At 40.6% G+C, this 22,533-nt stretch overlaps 1 protein-coding gene across 13 annotated transcripts in view; it reads right to left on the reverse strand.

Annotated features, from left to right (window-relative positions):
* The window catches only part of FAM135B (family with sequence similarity 135 member B), a 262,573-nt gene that overhangs the window by 109,636 nt on the left and 130,404 nt on the right, over positions 1-22,533 (reverse strand). For all 13 annotated transcript variants that reach the window (XR_013945897.1, XM_080578503.1, XM_080578510.1 and 10 more), the window contains one exon: positions 914-993. Coding sequence is in view for 12 of the 13 variants with exons in the window: in XM_080578503.1 (XP_080434629.1) it covers positions 914-993 (80 nt within the window). In the remaining variant the exon portion in view is untranslated. The remainder of the gene's footprint in view (positions 1-913; positions 994-22,533) is intronic.

Genomic DNA, 22,533 nt, shown 5'->3' on the forward strand with positions numbered 1-22,533 from the left:
GTGCAATCAAGGTCTCCTGGACCAATCCTGTCCACCTTATCACTTTCCTTCTCTGCTCTTTTCACATAGCAGCAAGGACTGCTCTGCACTGCCCTTGTGAGACCCCAGCTGGAGGACTGTGTTCAGCTCTGGGACCTGCAGCACAAGAAGGACACCGAAGTATTGGAATGAGTCCAGAGAAGGGCCACAAAGATGATAAAGGGGCTGGAGCACCTCTCCTACAAAGACAGGCTGAGGGAGTTGGGGTTGTTCAGCCCGGAGAAGAGAAGGCTCCAGGGAGACCTCATTGTGGCCTTCCAGTACCTACATGAGGCCTACATGAAAGCTGGGCAGGGACTCTTTGTCAGGGGGTGTAGTGATAGGGCAAGGGGGAATGGCTTTAAACTAAAAGAGGGTAGATTTAGATTAGATATTCAGAATGAAGTCTTTACTCAGAAGGTTGTGAGGCCCTGGCACAGGCTGCCCAGAGAAGCTGTGGATGCCCCATCCCTGGAGGTGCTCAAGGCCAGGCTGGATGGGGCTTTGGGCAGCCTGGTCTGGTGGGAGGTGTCCCTGCCCATGGCAGAGGGGGTGAAACTGGATGACCTTTAAAGGTCCCTTCCAAAACAGACCATTCTGTGACTGCTGTCCAGCTGCCTCCTCACTCACCTAAGCATGGCCCAGTCTGAAATAAGCCCCCTTGCACACCCCCAGAGCTGAGCATGAAAACACACACATGCACTAAAACTCAAGCCCAACTCACTAACATCCCACACAAGAACAGAAACCTGAACAGTCAGAGATCAGTAAGGAAATCCAAGATTGGATCCAAATCCAACATCAGATTTTGAAATTAATGGCCATACTTCACCTGTTCCCCTCACGCACCCTGCCCCATCTCCAGCCATGTCCCACCCCTCAGGAACCTTCTTACCTGTCTGTCCTGCAATTGTAGCAAAGAGCCTGTGAGGAATCCTGGATGGGATTTTCAGCCCAGCTCTTATCTGGTAATACCTGGGGAGACAGAATTAAAAACGTCATGCTGTTACACAGGTGACTGCTTCATCCGTCTAAAAAATCTTTGAGAACATATCATGGGCATCTACACACAAACAGAAAGGCCCAGAACAGACTAGGTCAGAAATACTGAGCCCTTTTCTCTGCTTTGTAGTTTTTAACTGAAGTTATAATTTATACTGACGTTATCATCCCCATCCTATTTTAAAGCAGTCTGAATGAACAGAGACCAAATGTATAAATTATAAGGAAAGGCTGTGAAATGAGCTTGGCTTCTCACAGGGTAAAAAAAAAAAAAAAAAAAAGAAAAGTGGAAAAAAAAACATATGGAAAAATGCAGGGAAATCAGTGACAAAAATTTAATGCAAAATAAAGGAATTGGGAACTTCTGTGGAAAGAAAACAAATGTGCTAATCGCATATCCAGGAAAACTCATTTTATACATAGGGATTATCATTCTTGTGTTCCACGTTGAGCATATCATATCTTTAAAATGTTGTCATTAGCTTCAATCATACCTCAAGCAGTTACTTTCTAGTTATTTGCTATCCTATAGGTGATGCATACGTTAGGTGAAGGATGACCAAAAAAAAAAAAAAATAGAAAACTTAAGAAAACTTCAGTAGTTTCACCAGTTTATTACACACAGTGCAAGGTACTTTACAAAGTTTGCAAATATGAACTCAGTCCAAACGGAGAAATAAACTTATCCTAGTCTTCCCTTATTGGCACTTTCATAAGCAAGGAATAACAGGCGATGCACACCAGTAGGTATTACAGCTCCTAAGCCACTTCGCTGTAGCACAGGACAGCTCTGACAGTTCACAGCTCTCCCACTGAGCTGCCGCAACACCATGCTGGTGTCAGTTCCCCTTTCTTTGCATTTTCCCTCCTACCCTATGTTTGGTTTATTCATTTATAAATGCCTCACATCAGGGTTGTCTTACAAGTGTGTGGAGACATTTTCAGCCTGATTTGTTTTCATCCTCTAAATACAAAAATAAAATCTAAATTAGAAATGTAAAGGTCTACCCAGCACCTGAAGACTTTATGACAGCTGGCAGAATTGTTTCTCCAGAAGAGTATAACACTACGTGGAAATGAACTGTTAGAAAATCCAGTCTTCTGAGAACTGCTGAATAAACAACAGCTCATACAGGTCACGCTCAGCAATGTAATCTTTACTAGGGATGTAATAGTGAATAATCTAGATCTGTCTCTGCTAGATTAAAAGCTGATGGAAGGGGTCTGATGGGGAGAGAAAAAAAAATGTCTTGGTGAGAATTCTCTTACGGTCCCTCACTGCTGAAAGCTCACCTTACCCTACCTGCTCCAACTTGCAGATCCCTGCCACCTGGATATAGTCCCAGCACATCCCCTAGCACTTTTTGGTATCCTTTTTGGTCTTCTGTTTCAGGCAAGAACTTGGAAATAAAACCTCTCCATTTATATTTTAGGTTTCAGAAAAGAAAACAAAAGAAGCTCAGACTCTGAACACACAATATCTAGTTAAAATACAACCAAACATTAACTGCTTGATCCTTCTCTCCCTTACACTGTTCTTGTACAATGATTAAGAGTTTTGACTTAATGTTATTGGTGCTGATTTCTTCAAGAGTGAGTACCAGAATTATGCCTTAAGACCCTTTGTATTTTCATTACAATTATATGCAATACAAATATTTAACTGACAAAAATACCCTCCTTGGGCTATACACACAGTCTAAACATTTCGAAATTACAGCAACGTGGTATTAGTGCATTGCCAAGGCAGGGTAATAGGACACTACTCAGTATGTACATATTAATGATGTTTTGCTCCATGTCCCTTCCACTAGATTTATTCCTAAGAATCACGTCCAAAACTGCCTGGTAACTCTCTTAGATATTTGCCTCTTAAGATCGTGATAGGTTAGCCTTGGCTAAGAGCCAAATTTCCACCTAGCTGCTCTTTTACCCACCCTCCTCAACAGAACAGCAGGAGAAAATATGATGAAAAATCTTGTGGGTCAAGATAAAGACAGGTAGGTCATTTACCACTTACAATCACTGGCAAAATGGACTCACCTTGGGGAAAATGAGTATAATTTCTTGCTAATTTAAGTAGTAAGAAACGCCTCCCCCCCACTCCGTGTCCCTTTTCCCAAGTTCAACATCACTCCATCACTCCTAACTCCTCTCCATATCCTCGAGCAGTTCAGGGGATGGGATGGGGGTTGTGCTCAGCCCACCACAGCCCCTCTAAGCTGCTCCTTTGTCCTCAGACACTGCCCAGTGCCTTGTGAGCATCTCAAACAGCCCTAGACATTTTCATCAGGAAAATGGCTTCACTTGGCCCAGACTAGAACTGCTAACTGTAACACAGCCTTGGACATCAAAAATACATGAAGATACCTAAATATTAAATTTACTGTTGTTTTTTTTCAAAGTGGGCTAGGTGCAATGGCATAAAATAGCTAGCTCTTTATCTTATTTTAACCTTTCCCTGTTCATCCCCTTTATTCTGGCAAAACCATTTGATTGAAGTCATAAATATACCTACTTCCCTGTACCCAGCGTGTTTAACTGTTCAAAACAAAAACTGCACCGAAAAATGATAGAAACCTAAGGCACTCTATGATAAAGGTTAAAATTAGTTTACAGGTCCAGAAGTGAAGAGAATCTAGAGATTGGTGAGGTCTGCAATACTAAGGAATATGACTATCATTTCCCCTTAGATTTTACATGTGTGTATTGGGTTTATACGGCAAAGATTTGTTAGCAGGGCACTGCAGGGGTGGCCTCTGTGAGATGAGTCCAGAAGGTGGCACATGTCAGATAAATGCCATTTTCCGGTATGAATTCCATACTGGAAAAGAAGGAATTCCATCATGGAATTTGATACACTCATCCTAAAGAAAGGCTTTAGAGAATGGTTCTATACCCAGAATACAGAGGAGATTTGTGAATCTGTCTTGTGTTCCAAGCTCTTTGCGTTATGTTTGTGTTGCAATGTCTTGCACCATAAGGTAGTGTCACTGTTGATCCAGTAGATTAATGCAGAGAACGATGGTGAATTAAGTCCCCAACATCCCACTGATATTCACGGAATTCAACAGATAGGGCAGTGAAAGGATCAAGGGCTCAAAACAAAAGAATAAATTAAAAATGAAATAGAAATGCTCAGATTTTATCAATTCATTGCTTTAAAATAGAATAGTTTCCCTGAAAATTTTTGAGAACAAGTCATTTTTCAATGAAAGTTTTCAGGCAAAATGTTAACAATAGCTCTGAAGGAGATTATAAATACTACAAACATAATAAGAGCAAAGAGTAGCTTCAACTTAGGTGACCAGAAAGGGGCAAAGACATCCTCATTTGAGTTTCACCAGACCTCTTGTTGTGCGGTTAAAGTAAACATCCTACAGGAAACTAAATTAAACCCATTATCTGCATTTCTAATTTTAATCCCCAAATCAGTATTTAAATCATAAAACAGACGAATATTGCCCATTCTTTCCCAGATCTTCCTCTATTTGCAAGTAGGGAGAAATTATCAAATACTGACTTTACAACTAAGCAAAAACATAAAAATTAAGGTTCCTGTTCCCATACTGTGAAGTTGTATGATTACTTCAAAATAGCTTGTTCATTACTGAAGAGCATTTCCCTGATCAAAATACGGTCCGTTGTAAGTATGGCGTCCCATACATTTTTTTCAGCAGCAAACACAGATAAATAGCTCCACTTCCCCACGCCGCTGCCCTACTCCTCTCTTGATTGTGCTGTAAAAGTATTAGTGGGAACAAGACATAAAACAGACCTCCACTAATGAGAGCAAATAATAAAATACTCTTTCTGTCAGTACCTCTGCAAACATCCACACTGTTACATGAGTGAATACTGTTCCCAGTCCTTGCTAACAGGATGGTGGATGGAAAACAGCTTTGACACTAGCTAATACCACTCCTTCTGTTACACTGGGGTACTGCATGAACTACAAATGGGATAGATAAATCATGCTGAAGCAACAGGTACAGCTGAGCATGAAGTGTTCCTGTTTCTCCTCAGGATGAACCTAAACATCTACAGCTGACTCTACCTACCTTTATCAGGAAGTGGCTTCAAAGGCTGGTCACCCTCACCAGTCTCTTCCAATCCACCCAAGAAAGAGAGGGGTCAATTTAGAGATGTGAGCTCTCTTCAGAGTCTTCATGACCTCTTCTCATTTGAGCGGATTATTTGCTATCTGGACACTGGAGCAGCAGAGCCTTGAGGGTGGTCTGAGCTGAGCATAGAGGCAATTGAACAGACTCTTTATGTAAAAGTAACTGCTATCTACATTGCAGGCTTGGGAAGAATTCCTACAGAGAAGTACTTCAGCTCAACCCAGCTGATTAAATATCTCCAAAATGGAGTGAACACAAAAAAATGCAAAGAATGGGAACTAGATCTAAAGTCAAATTTATGCCTAACACTGGAAAATCAGGCTGAGGTAAGCATTGCAAAAGCCGCTAATATAGCTTCAGGGTGTTCTCCACCACATATGAGCAAGCAAAGGGAAGGGTTGCCCAATAGTGATACAGCGCTGACACTAACAATAAATAAGATTTTATCCACCAAAATAACAAAATATTTTGCTCTCCTGCTTACTTTTCATGAAGAACACAGATAAGAAGGCTAAAGAAGAGTACAAAGCTTTGGAAAAAATCACAACCAAGATGCCAAAATCAAAGAGATCAGCGTGCTTAGTGAGGAGAAAGCATGAAAACCCTGGCAGAAGTGTCACATGATCTGGAAAATTGATCATAAAGATTTACAACAAACCCAAGAAATCAAGAAAGGTACTGTAGGACTGGTGATGTACAGAAGAAAGTCATTTTTCAAAGGCGTTTAAATGGACACCACTATGGGTTTTTGAGTGACATCTTACAAATGCACAAGGCTTTACTGTAGATTTTGAAAGAAAGAATAATTAAGAAATAAATAAGAAATTGCAATAAAATTATTGTTTTGCTACAAATGCAATCACAAAATTATGGAATATCCTGAGTTGGAAGGGACCCACAAGGACTATCTAGTCCAACTCATGGCTCCAGCAGGCTCGGTGCCATGACCGTTTCCCTGGGGAGCCTGTTCCAGTGCCCGACCACTCTTAGTGAAGAACCTTTTCCTAACATCCAATCTAATAATCTAATCCAATATCCAATCCACAGGCTGTGTCTGGCTCATTAGAGTTAGGTTAGGTGGTACCTCTCTTTGAGTAAATAGCTGCTGTTGCTTTTTGTGTGTGAGCGCTTTTTGTTGTTGTTACTGTGTTGGGTGTTTTTGTTTGTTTGGTTGGTTGGTTGTTTTATGTTTTTAAACAAGAACAGTGCAGAAAAGCTTATTTAGACTTCAGTAAAGTAGGGAGACCATGGAAAATTGTCGGATAATGTGGAACAGGTCCTGTGAAGGGAAGATGAGGAAACAGCAAGCTGATTTCAAAAAAAAAAAGAACTAAAGGAACTTGGCACACAACTCAGCAAAACACAGAGCAATCAGATCCCCTCTCTATCTATAAATACACTGAAAAGAAAAACATCAGGAAGGAAGAAGGAGAGTGAGGTACAAGAAAGTACAACATTGGCACAAGAACAACCACGTATAACTGCCCATGAATAAATGCAATTTAGAAATATGAAGTTGTAGCTGGCAAAGGAGCAAGACTATGAAACAGCCTCCTAGCAGACACAGGGATGAAAAAAAGCCAATTTATTTTTAGGGGAAGCTGAGTTAATTTCTGAATAATTTATAGGACACGGATCCTTCTCGTTTGCAGGACTGATGTTATTTACGTAGACAGCCTGTACCACCAAGTTCCATCTCTCCTATGAGAGAGTCTGCACAGGTCACCCTAGTAGCAATGAATTTGCCATCGGCATCTTCACTGGTCATTTGTGAACTGCTCGTCTTTAAAATCATTGCTAATTTGAATGTTAACTTTTTTTTTCTATGCCTGGACACTCATTAATCCTTGACGACCTGTACTGACTCACCTAGGGCACTGACGTTAAAACCTCCCTCAGGAGCCTGACTCCACTAATGGTTGTATTGGGTTACGCAGCCACCCCTTGCCTCCCCCTTTCAAAAGGCAAAGCTACCAGCACCTTTCAGCCTCCCAGCTCTGTGATGGTCAGACCTCCTCTAAGGAGCACCAACATCACTCTTAGATGTTAACCGCTAACTTAACGCCCAGGCAAGGTTGAGGTTTGTGTGTGTGTGTGTGGTTTTTTGTTTGTTTGTTTGGATGGTGGGTTTTTTTGGTTTGATTTTTATTTTTTTTTAGCTGTCTGTTAATTATTACTATTGTACTCAAATGCACAGTGGAAATATTTAGTTTTATGAGAATCAAATATTTTTGTTTCAGATAGGTCATCATGCCATCTCTAGTAATCTAACCAGAACACAGGGAAGTCCCTAATTCCAAAGGATTTACAACAAAACAGAAGAGGAACACATCCGTGGAGAAGGCTGGTATCAGCCTTATTACTGATGGTTGGACTCACCCCTTTGCTTCCTCCTCTCTGATCAATGCTAGAACACCTCAGCTCCCATCTAGTCCTACAAGCTACTGCGTAATTGCCTTCCTGAGCCATTGACCAGCAGTGGCATTACAGAGACTAGACAAAGAAAATGGGATTGGGGATGACTAGTCTGAGAGAAGCAATTTGTTGGATAATATTGATGCATCACCCTACCAAGCCAGATCACTCCCACCAGCAGCCCTGACAGACTAGGCTGCTCCTCCCTATTCATTCCTGCAGCATGGAAAGTGAAAAGATTGGCTCAGTACCACTGCCACAGGAACCAGAAAACTACAAAACTAAATAGCTTCTGCTTGCTATGAATTCTATCTGACAAACTCCAAGGCTTAACATTTCATTCTGTTTTAGGCTGCGTTTTAATAAACAACCCTTAAGCGAGTACCTACTGTAAACAAAACAACTGTAGGCTGAGCCCTGTCACTCAGCCTTGAGATTCTGTTGCTCTTCAGACCAGTGTGTTGGAGTTGCCCTCCAGCAGTCCCTGTCAGCAAAACCCTATCAAATTGCTGCTGCAGGGGAGCCAAAGCAGTACACTGTTTTGGAAAACAACGAGGAAAAAACTTCTAAGAACAGCATGAGAAAAGACCTCAAATCTCTATCCAAGAAGCTACTTCATTGGCTATAAAGGGAGTTCATGGGTTTTTTTTGTTTGTTTGGTTGGTTGGTTGGTTGGTTTGTTTTGTTTTCCTGCTGGAAAGAATATACATTCCTTCTCTGGCAATATTAGCATATTAGCAGACCTTTTTGTCTTGTGTTGATGATTCCCAGAAGAGGAATACAAAGTGTGTTACCCTCTGAGAGCTACCTGCTGCATATTCCGGAAGTTTCTGTGGGTTAGATGAAACGACTGTGATTATTGACAGTGATTTCCAGAGAAACACAGCACCTTGGATTTCAAACAATTAACGAACCAAACTACAAACTATTATTTCCTAGACAGATACTGGGAGATGAAACTCGGGCGTGGGGGTGGGGAGGGGAAGAATCATATTGCTGCATAAGATGGTGTGCAAAAAGCACAGACATAAGGAAGCCCTACAATACAACCACAAAATAGGACAAACTCTTAGATCTCTTTATGCTAAACAGCAGCCAGTGTGCGTGGTTCACAAATGTCTCCACAGAAGCAGTTCATCAGCAAGTTCTTCCATGATCAGCATCCAAAGTGCACCAGCACAACAGGGCTCAAAGCGGCTCTGGATGTTGCTGACTGGAACACGCTTGTCAGTACAAAATAATGCGTATAAAATATACATTAATCATCAAAGGTGAACAGGAGCCCCCTAACAAACAATGATACTGAACTGAATGTCGAGGCCCAGGTGCTGGCCAGAGGCTGCAGGGCCTCTGTGGTGGCTCCAATGGCCCCATGGCAGGGCCCAGCTGAGCCCAGCACCAAGCTGGCAGCACCTCGGGGAAAACAGATTTCTGAAAGGGCAGAGCGGGCACAGGCCGAGGAGGAGGCCCAGGGCGAGGGAGAAGCAGCAGAGGGCCCAGGCCCCAGGAGGAGGAGGGCAGGAGGGGCTCCAGGCCCACAGGCAGCAGGGATTCCCCGGCAGCCCTGCAGAGCCCCCGCCGGAGCAGATCTCCACCCTGCAGCCCGGGGAGGGCCCACGCCGCAGCAGGGGGACATTTCCTGAGGGAGCTGCGGCCGTGGGGAGCCCCCGCGGGAGCAGGGTGTTCCTGAAGGGCTGCAGCCCGGGGCAGGGCCCCTGCTGGAGCAGGGCCACGGGTGAGGAGGAAGGGGCGGCCGAGAGGGTTCTGGGTGTGCGGGGGTGCTGAGTGCAACAAAACCAAAAGGTTTCAAATTGCAAAAATATTTTTCTCTGCATATGAGGGGAGAATGTTTCATGTTACAACCAAAAAGTTTGTTACTACACCACAAAGAATCACATGTAAACAGTGACATTTGGACGTGACGCTCCATTGTAAGAGGAGTTAGAAGTACATCCACTCAGAAAAGAATAAAAGATGGATGACCTTAAAGCTTTTCTTAATTACATTAAATGCACTACTGTAAAGAAGGGAAACCTATTAAACCTACCTATTCTGTTGCATTCTTCGGTGATTAAAAATGCATACAACTCAGATGTAAGCTTTGAAGTGAAACTGCAAGCTTATTTCCAAACATTTCATTTGTTGGATATTTCCTGTGAACCTACACACATCTACAAACATCAGTCAGGCTGCTTTCTCAATTAAATGATATTTCAAGAAACCTGTGTGACCACCTCTACCACAGGCTCCTAGCATGGTGCTGAAGAGCCCCAAAATACAGGAGTGAGAACGTGTCACAGAGGAGCTACCAGTAAGCAGTAGGTTGTTCTTCTCAACTGCCATCACCCTTCCCACCATCAGCATTTCCTTCCCACTCTTTTGTCAACAGAAGGAACAACGTGGACAGCTCAGGGCTCCTGCCTAAAAAAAAACTTCTCATTTTGGAAGCATAAAAATGGCTGTTGGAAGTGTCAAGAGGAAGGCTTTCCTCAGTCTTACACAAACACTGAACCAGGTGACAGGTCTGTCAGGAAGCTTCCTCCATAATGCCCACAACAGCAGGTTAGTCAAACGCAACTACGGCACTCCGATCCAGACTTCATTTATCACATCAAGTTTCCACAATTCTCACTGCAGATTTATCCCCAGGCTCTTTAACTTTTGACGAAGGTAGATCTAAAATTAATAGGGAAAGAGAAGTGCAATACATACCCTCCTTGCAGTACAGTAACTAATATAGCCCTTGACTTGCTAGAAGGCATAGTTGGTCTACTGAAAGCAAACTGCCCACCTACAAGGAGGCTGTAGCATGCAGACACAAGGAGGCATGCAATAAGAGGAAATTCTCCAATTGTAAACATTTGGCAGCCAACCTTTCAGATTTTTTATTTTAATAGAAAATCCTGTTCTAACAATAAATGGTGTCAAGCTCTACAAACCTAACAAATATTTGTGTGATTATCACCCAAGCAAACACTATGTGTGAGGGGTCTCAACACCTTGCTGAAGATGCCTAGCATGTACCAGGATCAAACACAGATAGGTATGTTTAGAGTCCAAGAATTAGAGCTGGAAGCTCTCCAAAGCTGAATGCTCCGAATGCGATGTGGAAAAATATACACCTTTTGGCAAACAAGCATTAAACTTAACAGAACAGCTTCCATGCTTCAGTGTGTTACTGAATCAGAGCCTACACTAGGCACTTGATGCCTTTGAGGCGAGGCTTTCATTTGGATACAGGTAAGCCACAACCTTGATAATTTTTATACTTGTAGCTTCATCAGATATCTCTTCACTGCAGAAACTTGCAACCCTACGGGCCATAAAAGCTCCAGCCCTTGCATCCCTGCAGCTCTCTGACAATTACGCCAACCAGCACTCTTTATATCTCCTTTTATGCTCACCTCAGGGGCTCTTGGCCTTTTATGCTCACCAAGGTAGCAATGCTGCCTTTTATTTGGTCCTGTATCCATACTCTTAAAGCAATCTGCCCTTTACTTTCCTTTCAGGCAGCATAGCAAAGTAGGGGTGAAGAGGAGTAGGTAGTAGAATAGTGAACAGCAGAGTAAAATGAAAGAGACAGGCAAAGAGAGGCAGGCAAAGTAAAGGGCAGAAAATTAGAACCCCAGTAAGGATATGACACTTACATCCTTTTCTCAAAGGCAATGAGAAACCTGGGAAACATGGCTTAATTTGGTTTCACAGTCAAGTAGTAACATTTTTCAGTCCATTTTTAAATTATATGAGCAGCTAGAGAAGAAGAGATTTTGTGCTCTTGTAACTGAAGCATCTGAAAAAATCTTAAACTTCAATAATCTTACAGAGGTATGCAATCCTTAACTGCTGTGGGTGCCAACAAGAAGCACTTATAGAAATTATTTAATAAATATAAAAGGAGCTGAATATTACTGAAGGTCATTCTTTTCTTTCTTAATTCAAACTTTTATGTTACAGCTTTTTTATTAGCATAAGATGTACAGCCAGACAAACATGGTGTCTCATGAGAGTTCTAAAGTGTTTCTGCAATGTTTGTAGACTGAAGTGAATATAAAAGTATTTAGATTTGGAGGCATTATTTACACTAAATTTTGTTGAGTTTTGGATCCCACTCTTGGAAACAGGAGACAACAGAAAATGATAGCCAGGAAATGGCTTCTCAGAGGCTGCTCCTTTAAAAATTGTACAAATCATTTCCCATTTTGATTCTCACACCTTCCCAGAAGACTGAAAGGCAAAGTGACCTTGAAACAGAGATGCAGACTCATTGGGGACATAATGGGTACATCTAACCCAGCAGACCAAGGAGAGATTTTCAGCGCATGCACAGCCTGGCAATTGTCCAATTCCAAATGAATACAAAACCTGAGCATCTTCCATCCATTGCCCCTGAGCTGACTTCCAAAAGAAGGAAGTCTGGGACATGAGCAAAGTGAAGATGAAGAGTGATCTGACACACAGTGAATCATAATGGAGTGACTACATCGGTGGACAAGGGAAGAGTAACTGATGTCCTCTACCTGAACTTCTATAAGGCCTTTGACAGGGTTCCCCACAACATCCTTGGCTCTAAACTGGAAAGATGGGGATTTGAAGGGTGGACTATTTGGTGGATAACGAATTGGCTAGATGGCCACATTCAAAGAGTTGTGGTCAATGGTTCAATTTGACTACTTTGTCAGTGTTTTCCACTGAAATGAAGCTGTGTTTGTTTTTGTTGGCCATAGTGCTCTCATGCATTGCAGGTTATAAATGCATTACGTTTTGTGGCCTAGAACACCTGGGCAAGTTCTTAAAAACAGTATAATCTAAGAGAACCCACATATACCCCTTGATTTGAAAACCTGTTACTCACGTGAGGTCTCAACTATATCTTCATAAAAGGAAGATTGGTAATTTTGTAACTTATTGAAAAATAATTTTGAATTTCCAATTTCTTTGAAGGCAGTAAGGGAATGAAAAGAGGAAAAGAAAGGAAAAAAAAAAAAAAGTATTGTAGAAGCAGCATATTCCTTTACAAGAATCAATGGAAAGCCTCTGACCCACTTCCTAAGATGTCTGAGGTGGGTTTGTGAGAGGAATTTCAATCTATTTTCTTTTGCGGCCTGGTACCTAAAATTCATTACAACTTAACTTTCTCCTCCGAAATGGGGTTGCAGTGGTTCATCTCTTCTCCAAATATTGTTCTTCGTTCAGAAAGACAGCCTTTTTTTGTGAGGGTAACACCTATGGCTTGTAACCACAGATTAGAACATGATTGTGTCATACACAATGCAGCTAAAGAAATAAAGCACACACACACGAAGGCAGCATTTCCTGTTCTAAAAGATTAAAGATCTCAGCACAGAATCAGAAATGAACACTCACACAACAACTAGGAAATGCAGAGACTTTCCAAGTTTTTGTGAGTCAAACATGGAACAGCGTACAGTGTTTGTACAAACAGAGGATAGTTTTTCAATTAGTTTCATATAACCTGTAAAACTATGTAAGACAATAAACACAAAGTGATGTTACATAAAACTGTAAAAGAATTAACACAGCCCCTTTCTTTCTGTTATAAATACCTTCTAGGACTGAGAGCGGGAGTTTTAGCAAAGGAAAAAGTAACAGTTCAGTGTCAAGCAGGAAAGGACCATTTGAGCTTTCACTCTCAAAAAAAAAATTAAAAAAAAATTGATAGAGAACCTAAAGTACAATTGTGCAGTAAGCAGGACCTGGCTAAGCAATTATTGGAGGTTTTACATGTAAACCGGTGAATTCTAGTCCTTGAAAAGCAACTTAAAAAACATTGGCAGTTGATGGATGAGTAAGCTACAGAAAGGAAAAATGAATGTGATGGTTTTCAGCAGGGATCTGGAAGAACATTTAAAACTTACAGTAACTTCAAAGGCTTGTGTAGTGCCCAGAGAGTATGAGGTAGAATCTTCCAAGCAGGAAAAAAAAAAAGAGCAAAGATGGATGATTACAATAAGCTGTTATTAGAAAAGGACCAAAACCATCCAGAATTTACAGCTTGTGATAAAGAAATAGAAAAACTGGTGGCACACATACAAGAACTGGAGAAAAGAGGTATTAAATTCTCAAAGACTGCAAGCTACTTCAAACCACAACCACAAGAAATTAAGAAAGTGGAAACAGAATTAAAACAAAATGAAGAAGCATTGCAAAGGAACAGTACAATAACCTGATTCAGATCTCTGTTCTACAGTTTAAATTGGATGATACAGGGCATGACGTAACTACAGAAGGCAGCTCTGATCAAGTGCTGAAGGAAAAGTTAGAGGCAGAACAGGATGCACTTGTGACGAAAGAGAGAGGGATTGCAACCTTATTAGACCAACTAGAACAATATAAAGATAATAAGATAAGAAAAATTAGGAGATATCGCAGCTGAACTTGTAGTTACAGTTACAGGAAAACCATAGGACTTCCAGCTTCACTCAGCTTCGGCCAGAGAACACACACCTGTAGAGCAATCTAATAAAACTCCATATTGAGCAAAACCTGGACCTGGCTGTGGTGGTCTGATCTCAGCAAAGTGCCAGATGCTCTGCAGGGCTGCCGGGGAATCCCTGCTGCCTGTGGGCCTGGAGCCCCTCCTGCCCTCCTCCTCCTGGGGCCTGGGCCCTCTGCTGCTTCTCCCTCGCCCTGGGCCTCCTCCTCGGCCTGTGCCCTTTCGGAAATCTGTTTTCCCCAAGGTGCTGCCAGCTTGGTGCTGGGCTCAGCTGGGCCATGCCATGGGGCTGTTGGAGACAACTGGAGCTGGCTGGGTCCATCATGGGGCAGCCCCATCCTCTGCCCATGGAGGCCCCGCAGGCATGGTGCCAACACCTTGGAATGAGCACTCACTACACTGGGTGATGGTGACTCCTCAGCTTTCCTTTTCCCAGAAGCACTGTTTCAACTGACATATCAAGAAACGGATCATTGGAATGACCAGACAAAGAGACTCCAGAATGAACTGTTCCAAACTCAGCTGTCATAATCAGCCCTGCTGTAACTTCATATAACCACTGTATGGATCCTCCATCTTATAAAAACACTGATCACTTCAGCATTTCTCTCCTGAATTTGGTGCATTGACCAGGACTCTCTCATTTCAGTTCACCCATTTTCCCATAGTGCCATGTTGCAGTTTGTTGTTATGATGCTTGATTGTTCCACTTCCCATGTGCTAACGGCTATGACTCCTGCAATGAATAAAATGAAAGGAGAGCCATAGTACTTAACTTCAAAGTAAACCTGTCTACTGTAGTTGCAAATAGAGAGACTTTACGTGTATTCTTACAGATACATTTCCCCCACACCAGGACTAGGGATGACCAAATGAAAGCCCCATAAAGAAATCCTTCTCCTCCTCCTTCTCCTCGTCTTCTTCATTCCTTTCTCCTTATTTTCCTCATTTTTACTTTTTGCATCAGATTTTCTTCCTTACTCTTTCTCAGGAAATGGGTCATGTCTATTTCCACCCGCTCACTCCACACGCAAATAAAACTAATTGCTAAATGTGGGATTTTACCCAAATTTACCTATTTTTTCTCACTGAACCACTGGCAGCACTGATGGGACTTTTCCCCCTCTTCCAAGAAAGATGAATACTCTCTTCTGAAAGTACACTCGGTGCTGGCACAAACCTGACAGCTCTAGAGATGCAAATCTTGTTTTCTGTGGAATGGATGCAGCATTAACAACTGCATTGTAATTTCTCTTCAGAATGTTTTTGTCAATATAAGTCCTCGCTCTTTTACAGAAACTCTGTACAGGGAGGTGAATAGACTCTTCATTCCCAACTGCCTCATGAATCTGCCGCCTCTGCTAAAGCTTTGACCTTATTTTTGAGCTAATCCTCAGAATGTTAATCATGTAAGAATTCGCAAAAAATTGTTTTGTAATTTTTCTCCCAGAATATATTTTTTTTTTTTTTACAGAAGACAAAATAGAAGCAGAGCAAACATGAGCTACACAAGGGCAGAGACAAATGATACGTACACCTGAGCTGTCACCAAGTCCTGGAAATGCCTAGAGATTATAGCTCCTTAAGCTTACATTAGTAATGTCTCCAAGATGGTTGCAAATATGCTCTTGGTATGAACAGAACTTATCTCCTAAATAGCTAGAAGTGAAACCTACACTTTCCATCAGGGTCCACAAATCAAATACTTTTCAATACCATACCTGTTCAACCAAAGTCTGTACAGAAGAGAGTGCTGACACACTTCTATGCACTCATTCTGTAACCTAACTCACCGCACAGCCCAGTCCAGTTCCCTCCCATGTCTGAGATCATCTGTGTCATTTATCTTTTCTATGCTTATCCATATGGTATTGTTTTCATTCCTGCTGAGGCTGTTCCTGGTTTCATCGAATAAAAATATTAATTGGATCTCAGATCAGCATTGTATAATTGGCATTAGGAGGAGCAAGAAAGGAATCTGAGGACTCCACTGACATAAGTGAATTCACCCAATTAGTGGGCCGCGGAGCTACATGTCCTTTTGTCTCTAACCTTTCATCCCATTTGAGAATACAGTCACTCACTAGTTTCCTCTGTTCACTATGTTATAAATTAGCCTAAACTGGACTTGTAGATTCCAATCTTGAAAGCAAAGTACCTAAATATTTGGTATGGTAACACTAAACACCATCAGACACAAGGCCCTTTGTAGATTTTTTTTTAATGCCAACATTTAAGATACTAATGATAGATATGTTAATTCTTTTATCGAACATGAGATTCTCCAAAGGGAACAACCAGGACTCCTCAACCTTCTATCACAGGCAAGTCTAAAGAGAATCTCAGGTAGTGCCTCAAGCTATAGACTTGATGCTTCATTATCGTGGAATAAATGTTAATTTCATCTAGGCACTGATTCTGGCAACAGACCAATCTTAAGAATTATCTCTCCACACCAAGAGCACCACAAGAGTACAGAAGACAGACATTGATTAAGTGATCCTAACCTGATTATTCTTCTCTCCAAAAACCTAAGTTGTCTACATTAGAGAATTAAAACCTCACTGACTCTCTTTAACCATATTCCTGACTATCATTAATCTTTGCTGTAACATCCAGTGCCAGAATTTAGTGTACTTCCTCTCTCACTACTATGGATAGCAGAGAATCATGTAAAATACAGGAGGTTATCTGACACCAGGCATGTCTTTGGGTTGGACCATCCCAAAAGCACAATGTCCATCTGTAGGTAGGATATAGACTTGACCATCAACTAGTTTCTGGAGAGTCGAGAAGCAGTGGAACTGGTCAAGAATAACCCAGGATGGCTTTGAAGGAAAGAAACATTAGGAACTGAGAAGGAGACAATTTTTAATCCTTCTTACTGGCAGAAAGATATATCAGCATGTTAAAAATCGCAGCCATCAGCTGAAAAGACTATGAAAGCAAGCTAGGTGCAAAAATTTGAGTAAGATAACAGATTATTTTTTTTTTCGAAGTTCATTGAAAATGTTGAAAAAGGGAAGCAGAGTCAGGATGTAGGACACAAAGCCTTTGATACGATGATGTATATAGGGCTGTAGTCAACAAACCTTGCAAAAGGAAAGTACATTCACATTGAAAATACCGTACTATCTTGTGAAATAGAGAGAACAAAGACAGATGTCCAAACGGCATGAATGTTAGATCCTCAGACAGATCTTACCAACTCAACAAATAGGCCAATATGTGTTTAGATTGGCACCATTTTTATCAGATAGGACATGTAGCAGTAAACTTTGTCACACTGTCCTGGTGGGTACTGAAACGGAGACACTGATCTCCAAATCATAGAGCATAGTGGAGGTGGAAAACAGCCTGATTTCAGGGGAAAAAAAAAAAACTCAAAAGATAGTTAAGACAATACAACTTAAGATCAGAATTCAAGTGTTCCTATAGTCAAAATAGACTATTCAAGAGAGTACTCAAATCACCGTCATATCTTATAAGCTGACAATCTTATCAGCTCCAAAATTTTTGAAGTTATGGAAGTTAAATGTTAAGAGACAGAATTGTTACAGGAACTCAGTTAAGCCATGGAGAAGGAATTTCCAAAAACTTACATTATTTGCATGCTATCTGAAATTACATACAATAATTTCTGCAGCACAAAGAACAAGTACTCTTGATTGTTTTCCTTCTTACTGTGATGCCACATCTTTACAGGCATAGGGCAAGTGAACAAAGATGGCATCAACATTTAACTACTTCCAATAGCATTTTTTCCACTTGGAAAAAAGTACAAATGTGATCAAAAGTGTTATCGTGGTAATAAAAGACAGAGTTTCCATGATACCAGATGACAAAGTACTGTTGGTTAGATCTGCTAGAAGATCATATGCATCTATATCGTTTGGCAACCACTGGGTCACAAACTAATGGGAAAGCTGGTTGCCTGCTGTGACTTATACTGCAATTTTAATTCATTTTTGAGTTTCAGCATGTATCAGACACCAGGTATTCTTGGGAATCCCTTCAGAAAAAGGTATTTATGTAAGGTATTTAAGTAAAGAGCTTTAAGTAAGGAAACAAAAATTGTCATCTCAATTAGATTCCAAAAATTACCTTAGTTTTCAATGTTTACAAATCTCCTCTTCATTTATTCTCTGAAACTTTCCCTACTATTTCATTCTCTAAAACGTACCAGTGTATTTAACTTTTCAATATCTCCACAAACTAGAGGTGCACTGGTGTATTTTCTTTATCTGAACATATTGTTCAGCCCTAAATGCTTTTATCCATCCCAAACTGGTAATTTGATCTAATGACCTAAATGAAATGATCTCTTTACTAAAATTAAAATGCTTACATAATCTTCCCATTGCCAAAAGTAAGAGTTTGAGTTCAGTATGTTTTTAAGGGGTTCAAACTTCTTTCCCTATCCAGTTGAGCAAGCCAGGGCTGCTCTTGTCTGAGAAACTTCATGTCCAGTAACTTTTCTCAAACTCTAGTAGGTCTGCTTCATCAAACTATTTCTCTCCACTGCTTCACAAATTTTATCTTATGAGGAGGACATGTGAGTCCTGGCAATATCTACCTGAAGAGTATATGTTAAACTAGTCAGCAAAGAATCACAAAATTAATTAAAAATACACAGTATGTTCAGTATTTTTGTTGTTGGCTGGTTGCAGACATCAAACAAACTGTCACATTATAAACTGACTTCTCATTTGTTGCAGGACATCATTATAAAGATTTATCTCGCATAACCAAATGGGAACAAGAGATTACTAAAGAACAGTTCATTTTTCAGATGCATTTTATTTGTAATGCCTTTTCTTGGCAGATGTTATCCCCACAAAATAATGAATCTGAAGTAACAGAGTGGACGTGGATTGATGGCAGAAATTGATCTGCATTTGTTAATGTACTTTTGCTGCAGCAAGCACATTAAGTAATTAAAGTGCTAAAAAGATCTCCCCATCCAGACACACTGTATAGTCAACTCCATTAAAGCAAGGACAAAGGCCAATTGTTTTTTTCATTGCAGCTCAAGTGCACCTTGTCTGCAGTATACACATTATATAGTTTGATTGCATCCATAGAATTAAACTATCCAGTTACACAAGCAGTTATTACCTCAAGGCAACTCTAAAGGATGAAGCGTCAAAAAAGAGTAATGATTTGGCTTCCTCACCAAAGCCATCTAAAGAGCATCTGATTTGGAGGTAGGGTACAATTTTCCCTTCTGAAAATTAGACTTTGGGATGTTTTAAGCAGAATACAAAAATACCTGGAAAATAGAAGTCAGAGACACTCCCCCATGCTCAACAATGTTTTCTATTACCGCACCATCTGAGCATTCATGATTGTATACTGTTACTGTTGAGAACAATCTTCTGAAAAATTACTACTACTCCCATGTTTGTAGATAAAAACTGAAGGACTAAAAGGCTGTTCAGACCCATCTCAAGAAATTTCCTGAACTCATCACTCACTCCAGAAAATAATAACAGTCAAAGATCATTTGGGTTTGGAATAGTTGCATTAAAATGCACTTTACAAGACTGTGGAGAAGTGTGCAGGCAGTATTGCCAAAAGACAGGATTTCTTCAAATAGAATGCAAAGAAATAGAGCTGAACCCACTTCTCCTACCCACTATGTAGTGCTTTCTCTTTGAAAAAGGTGGACATGGAGCAGGAACTAAGTTAGTGACGTAAAAGTGAGAGAAAATACTGATTTTTTTTTTTCTTCAACCCTAGTTTGCATGGTGATGTGGAATTTTACACATCTAGTTCCCAGCAGTCCTTAAGACAGAGCTGAAGCCAAGCATGTGCAATATCAGAAGGAAATTTCTGGACAACATGGTTATTTAAAACAAACACATGTTGGAGAGCCCAGAAATGCTATAATAATTTGAGAGTTCATGAGAATTCCAAATGCCATCTTATCACTCTTCAATCCATATGGGCCAGATTCAACACTTGTTCTGCTCCCATTTGATGCCCATGTAGCACAACAAGAACCAGCTGAGTCATATGGTGAGGAAGAGTGTGCTGACTTTACTTCAATCACCTTTCACACATGGGATAGCAGCTGATTCTTCTTGGTCATGAATGTTAGAATGATGATTAGTCATTAAAAGAAATGATTTAAAAGGACACATTGCATGACATGCAGCAAATTGGCCTCCATTGACTCGCAGGTATCAGAAAGAAAAAAAAAATGCATAATCTAGTGAATCAATATATTCACTTCCTAACTTTCTTTCTGATGCTATTCTTTCTATTGGAGTTGTATCAGCTTTTTTCCATCTGTAAAATACAAATAGCTAGAACTTCCAAAAGACATTTTGAAGGATAAGTGAAGGTTGTAATGTGATTTGTGATCCAAGGATAAAAGGTGATGATACTTATGCAGAGCACAGTTTGGTATAGATATTCTGGCTACCCACGTGGAAGCTTTGTACACACCAGGAAGATTCAGAAGTCAAGAGGTAACGATACAGACAGAAAAGGCATACTGCTTTCTCTTGGAAGACAAACATTAAAATATATCATATAGACACTGATAGCCGAGAGCAATGTCATGCAAACAAATGGAATCCAATCTCTTAGGAAATAAAATGCAGGGTGTCATGTTAGATGAAAATCTTGGGGGGGAAATATAGTTAAAAACAGGAGAATAAACTGAAATGAAACTTCTGGGATTCAGACAATGTTTAATGCTAATCAGTAATTGGAAGACAGCTCATTCCATCACGTATAACATTAACAATTGACCATCATGAGATTTTTTTCAAAGCTCTTGGTGTTTAATTGGACAGTGCTTTGCCCATTTTTGTGAAACCTATTCATAAAATAAAAATATATCTGCAAGCATAGATCTTAAATATCACAGAGTGGCTTTGATTATCCTTAGAAAGCTGATTAAGCTTTAAGTTCAACGAAGCAAAGACTTTCATTTAGCAGACTAAAGCCATGTCTTTAAGGTGAATGTCTGCTTGAACCAATAGACATTATACAATAAATGGTTGCTTTTCATTCTTCGGTCTTCTAGAGATACCTGCGCTCTTCATTCACACATTCAGGTCTAATTGTTTTATCCACTGAGTATTTGTGCTGAAAGATATCAGGAAGAATCACAGGGCATTAAGTGCAGCATTGGAATTGGGCTTCTCCAGGGTGTGACAGAAGATGGTGAGGACTCAGAAACATCAAGGCTTAAGGAGTAGAGTATCGCATACAGAAGAGAAGAAGAACTTAAATCTTATTTGCGAACTGCATTTCTTAGCTAAAATCACTTTCTAATGTTAGTCAAATCAGCCTGTTCTGTGCTGCAGTCTAAACAGCCATATGATTACTGGGACCATGGTGCTGACAGTAAATCACTACAAAGTAGTGTCTGCTGCATGGACTGAAACTGAGTGATGCAGAGGGAAGTTGCTCAAAGTTGAGCTCTCCCAGTTCTTCAATTCTAAGTAAAGTCATGGCCACACTCATCCTAGACTCGGGGAATCATTCAAGCTGGAAGGGACCTTGAGAGACCTCCAGCCCAGCACCTGCCCAAAGCAGGATCAACACTGAATTCAGACTAGATTGCTCAGGGACACGTCCAGTCAGGTCTTGAAACCTCCAAGGAGAGAGATTCTGCACCCTCTCTGGATAGCTAGCTCCAGTGCTTGACTATCCTCATAGGATTTTTTTTTCCCTTGTAAGCAAGAACCGTAGGAAGAGATCAGGTCTAGCTGTTCTCTCAACAGCTTGTCCTATATTTAAAGACTAGATTTGCTGGTGATGGTTATGCCACGCTTTCTCTAGGGATATGCACAATGTGTAACAATGTGAGAACACATTCTGAACACAGACAACTTCATCTGCCTCAATTAGTTGCTGTTTGCAAAGTGCTTTTGAAAGGAAAAGTGCCAAAAGAGCTACAAAACACCCTCACACGAAAACTTGGAGGATAACTTCCCATTCCTTAAAAACTGCATACAAGGAACACAGTGTTTCTTTGAAGCATCTCATAGTTATTTTATTACCAGAGCTGTTCATTCAGAAAATTCTGGCACTCGTTCTCTTGTTTAGAATAGTTGCATTGACACTGCCTATGCTGCTGTCATGTTTCTGGCTTGTTCTAGTTAAGTTCAATGCTTTAAAAATGTCTCGCTTAATTTGTTCTTAAGTAATAAAACGTTGCAGCACATGCACATTTATCCTTTCCCAAGCCTGTGGGCTTGGACTCCTTTCCTCTACACATGCACACATAACACAGAGCCAAGTGATTCCCAGTGGTAGCCACTGTTCCATCTGTAGCTCTATGAATTAGTAACTGCAGTCAACATTTGAAGTGTTTCTCTCTATAAATGTAAATCATGTTAGGTGAAGTTGAAGCTGCTTCCTGACATAATTCACTCAGAAAGTCATCAAAGGAGCAATGTAAATGTCACTTGGAATTGGGTGCTATTTGCTTTCCTTAGAAGAGATAGTATCCAGCTTTTAAGGGAGCAAAGGTTTATTCTTTGGTCAACGAATTACAAC

This window comes from Anser brachyrhynchus (assembly GCF_964034855.1).
Source record: "Anser brachyrhynchus genome assembly, chromosome: 2".
NCBI lineage: Eukaryota > Metazoa > Chordata > Aves > Anseriformes > Anatidae > Anser > Anser brachyrhynchus.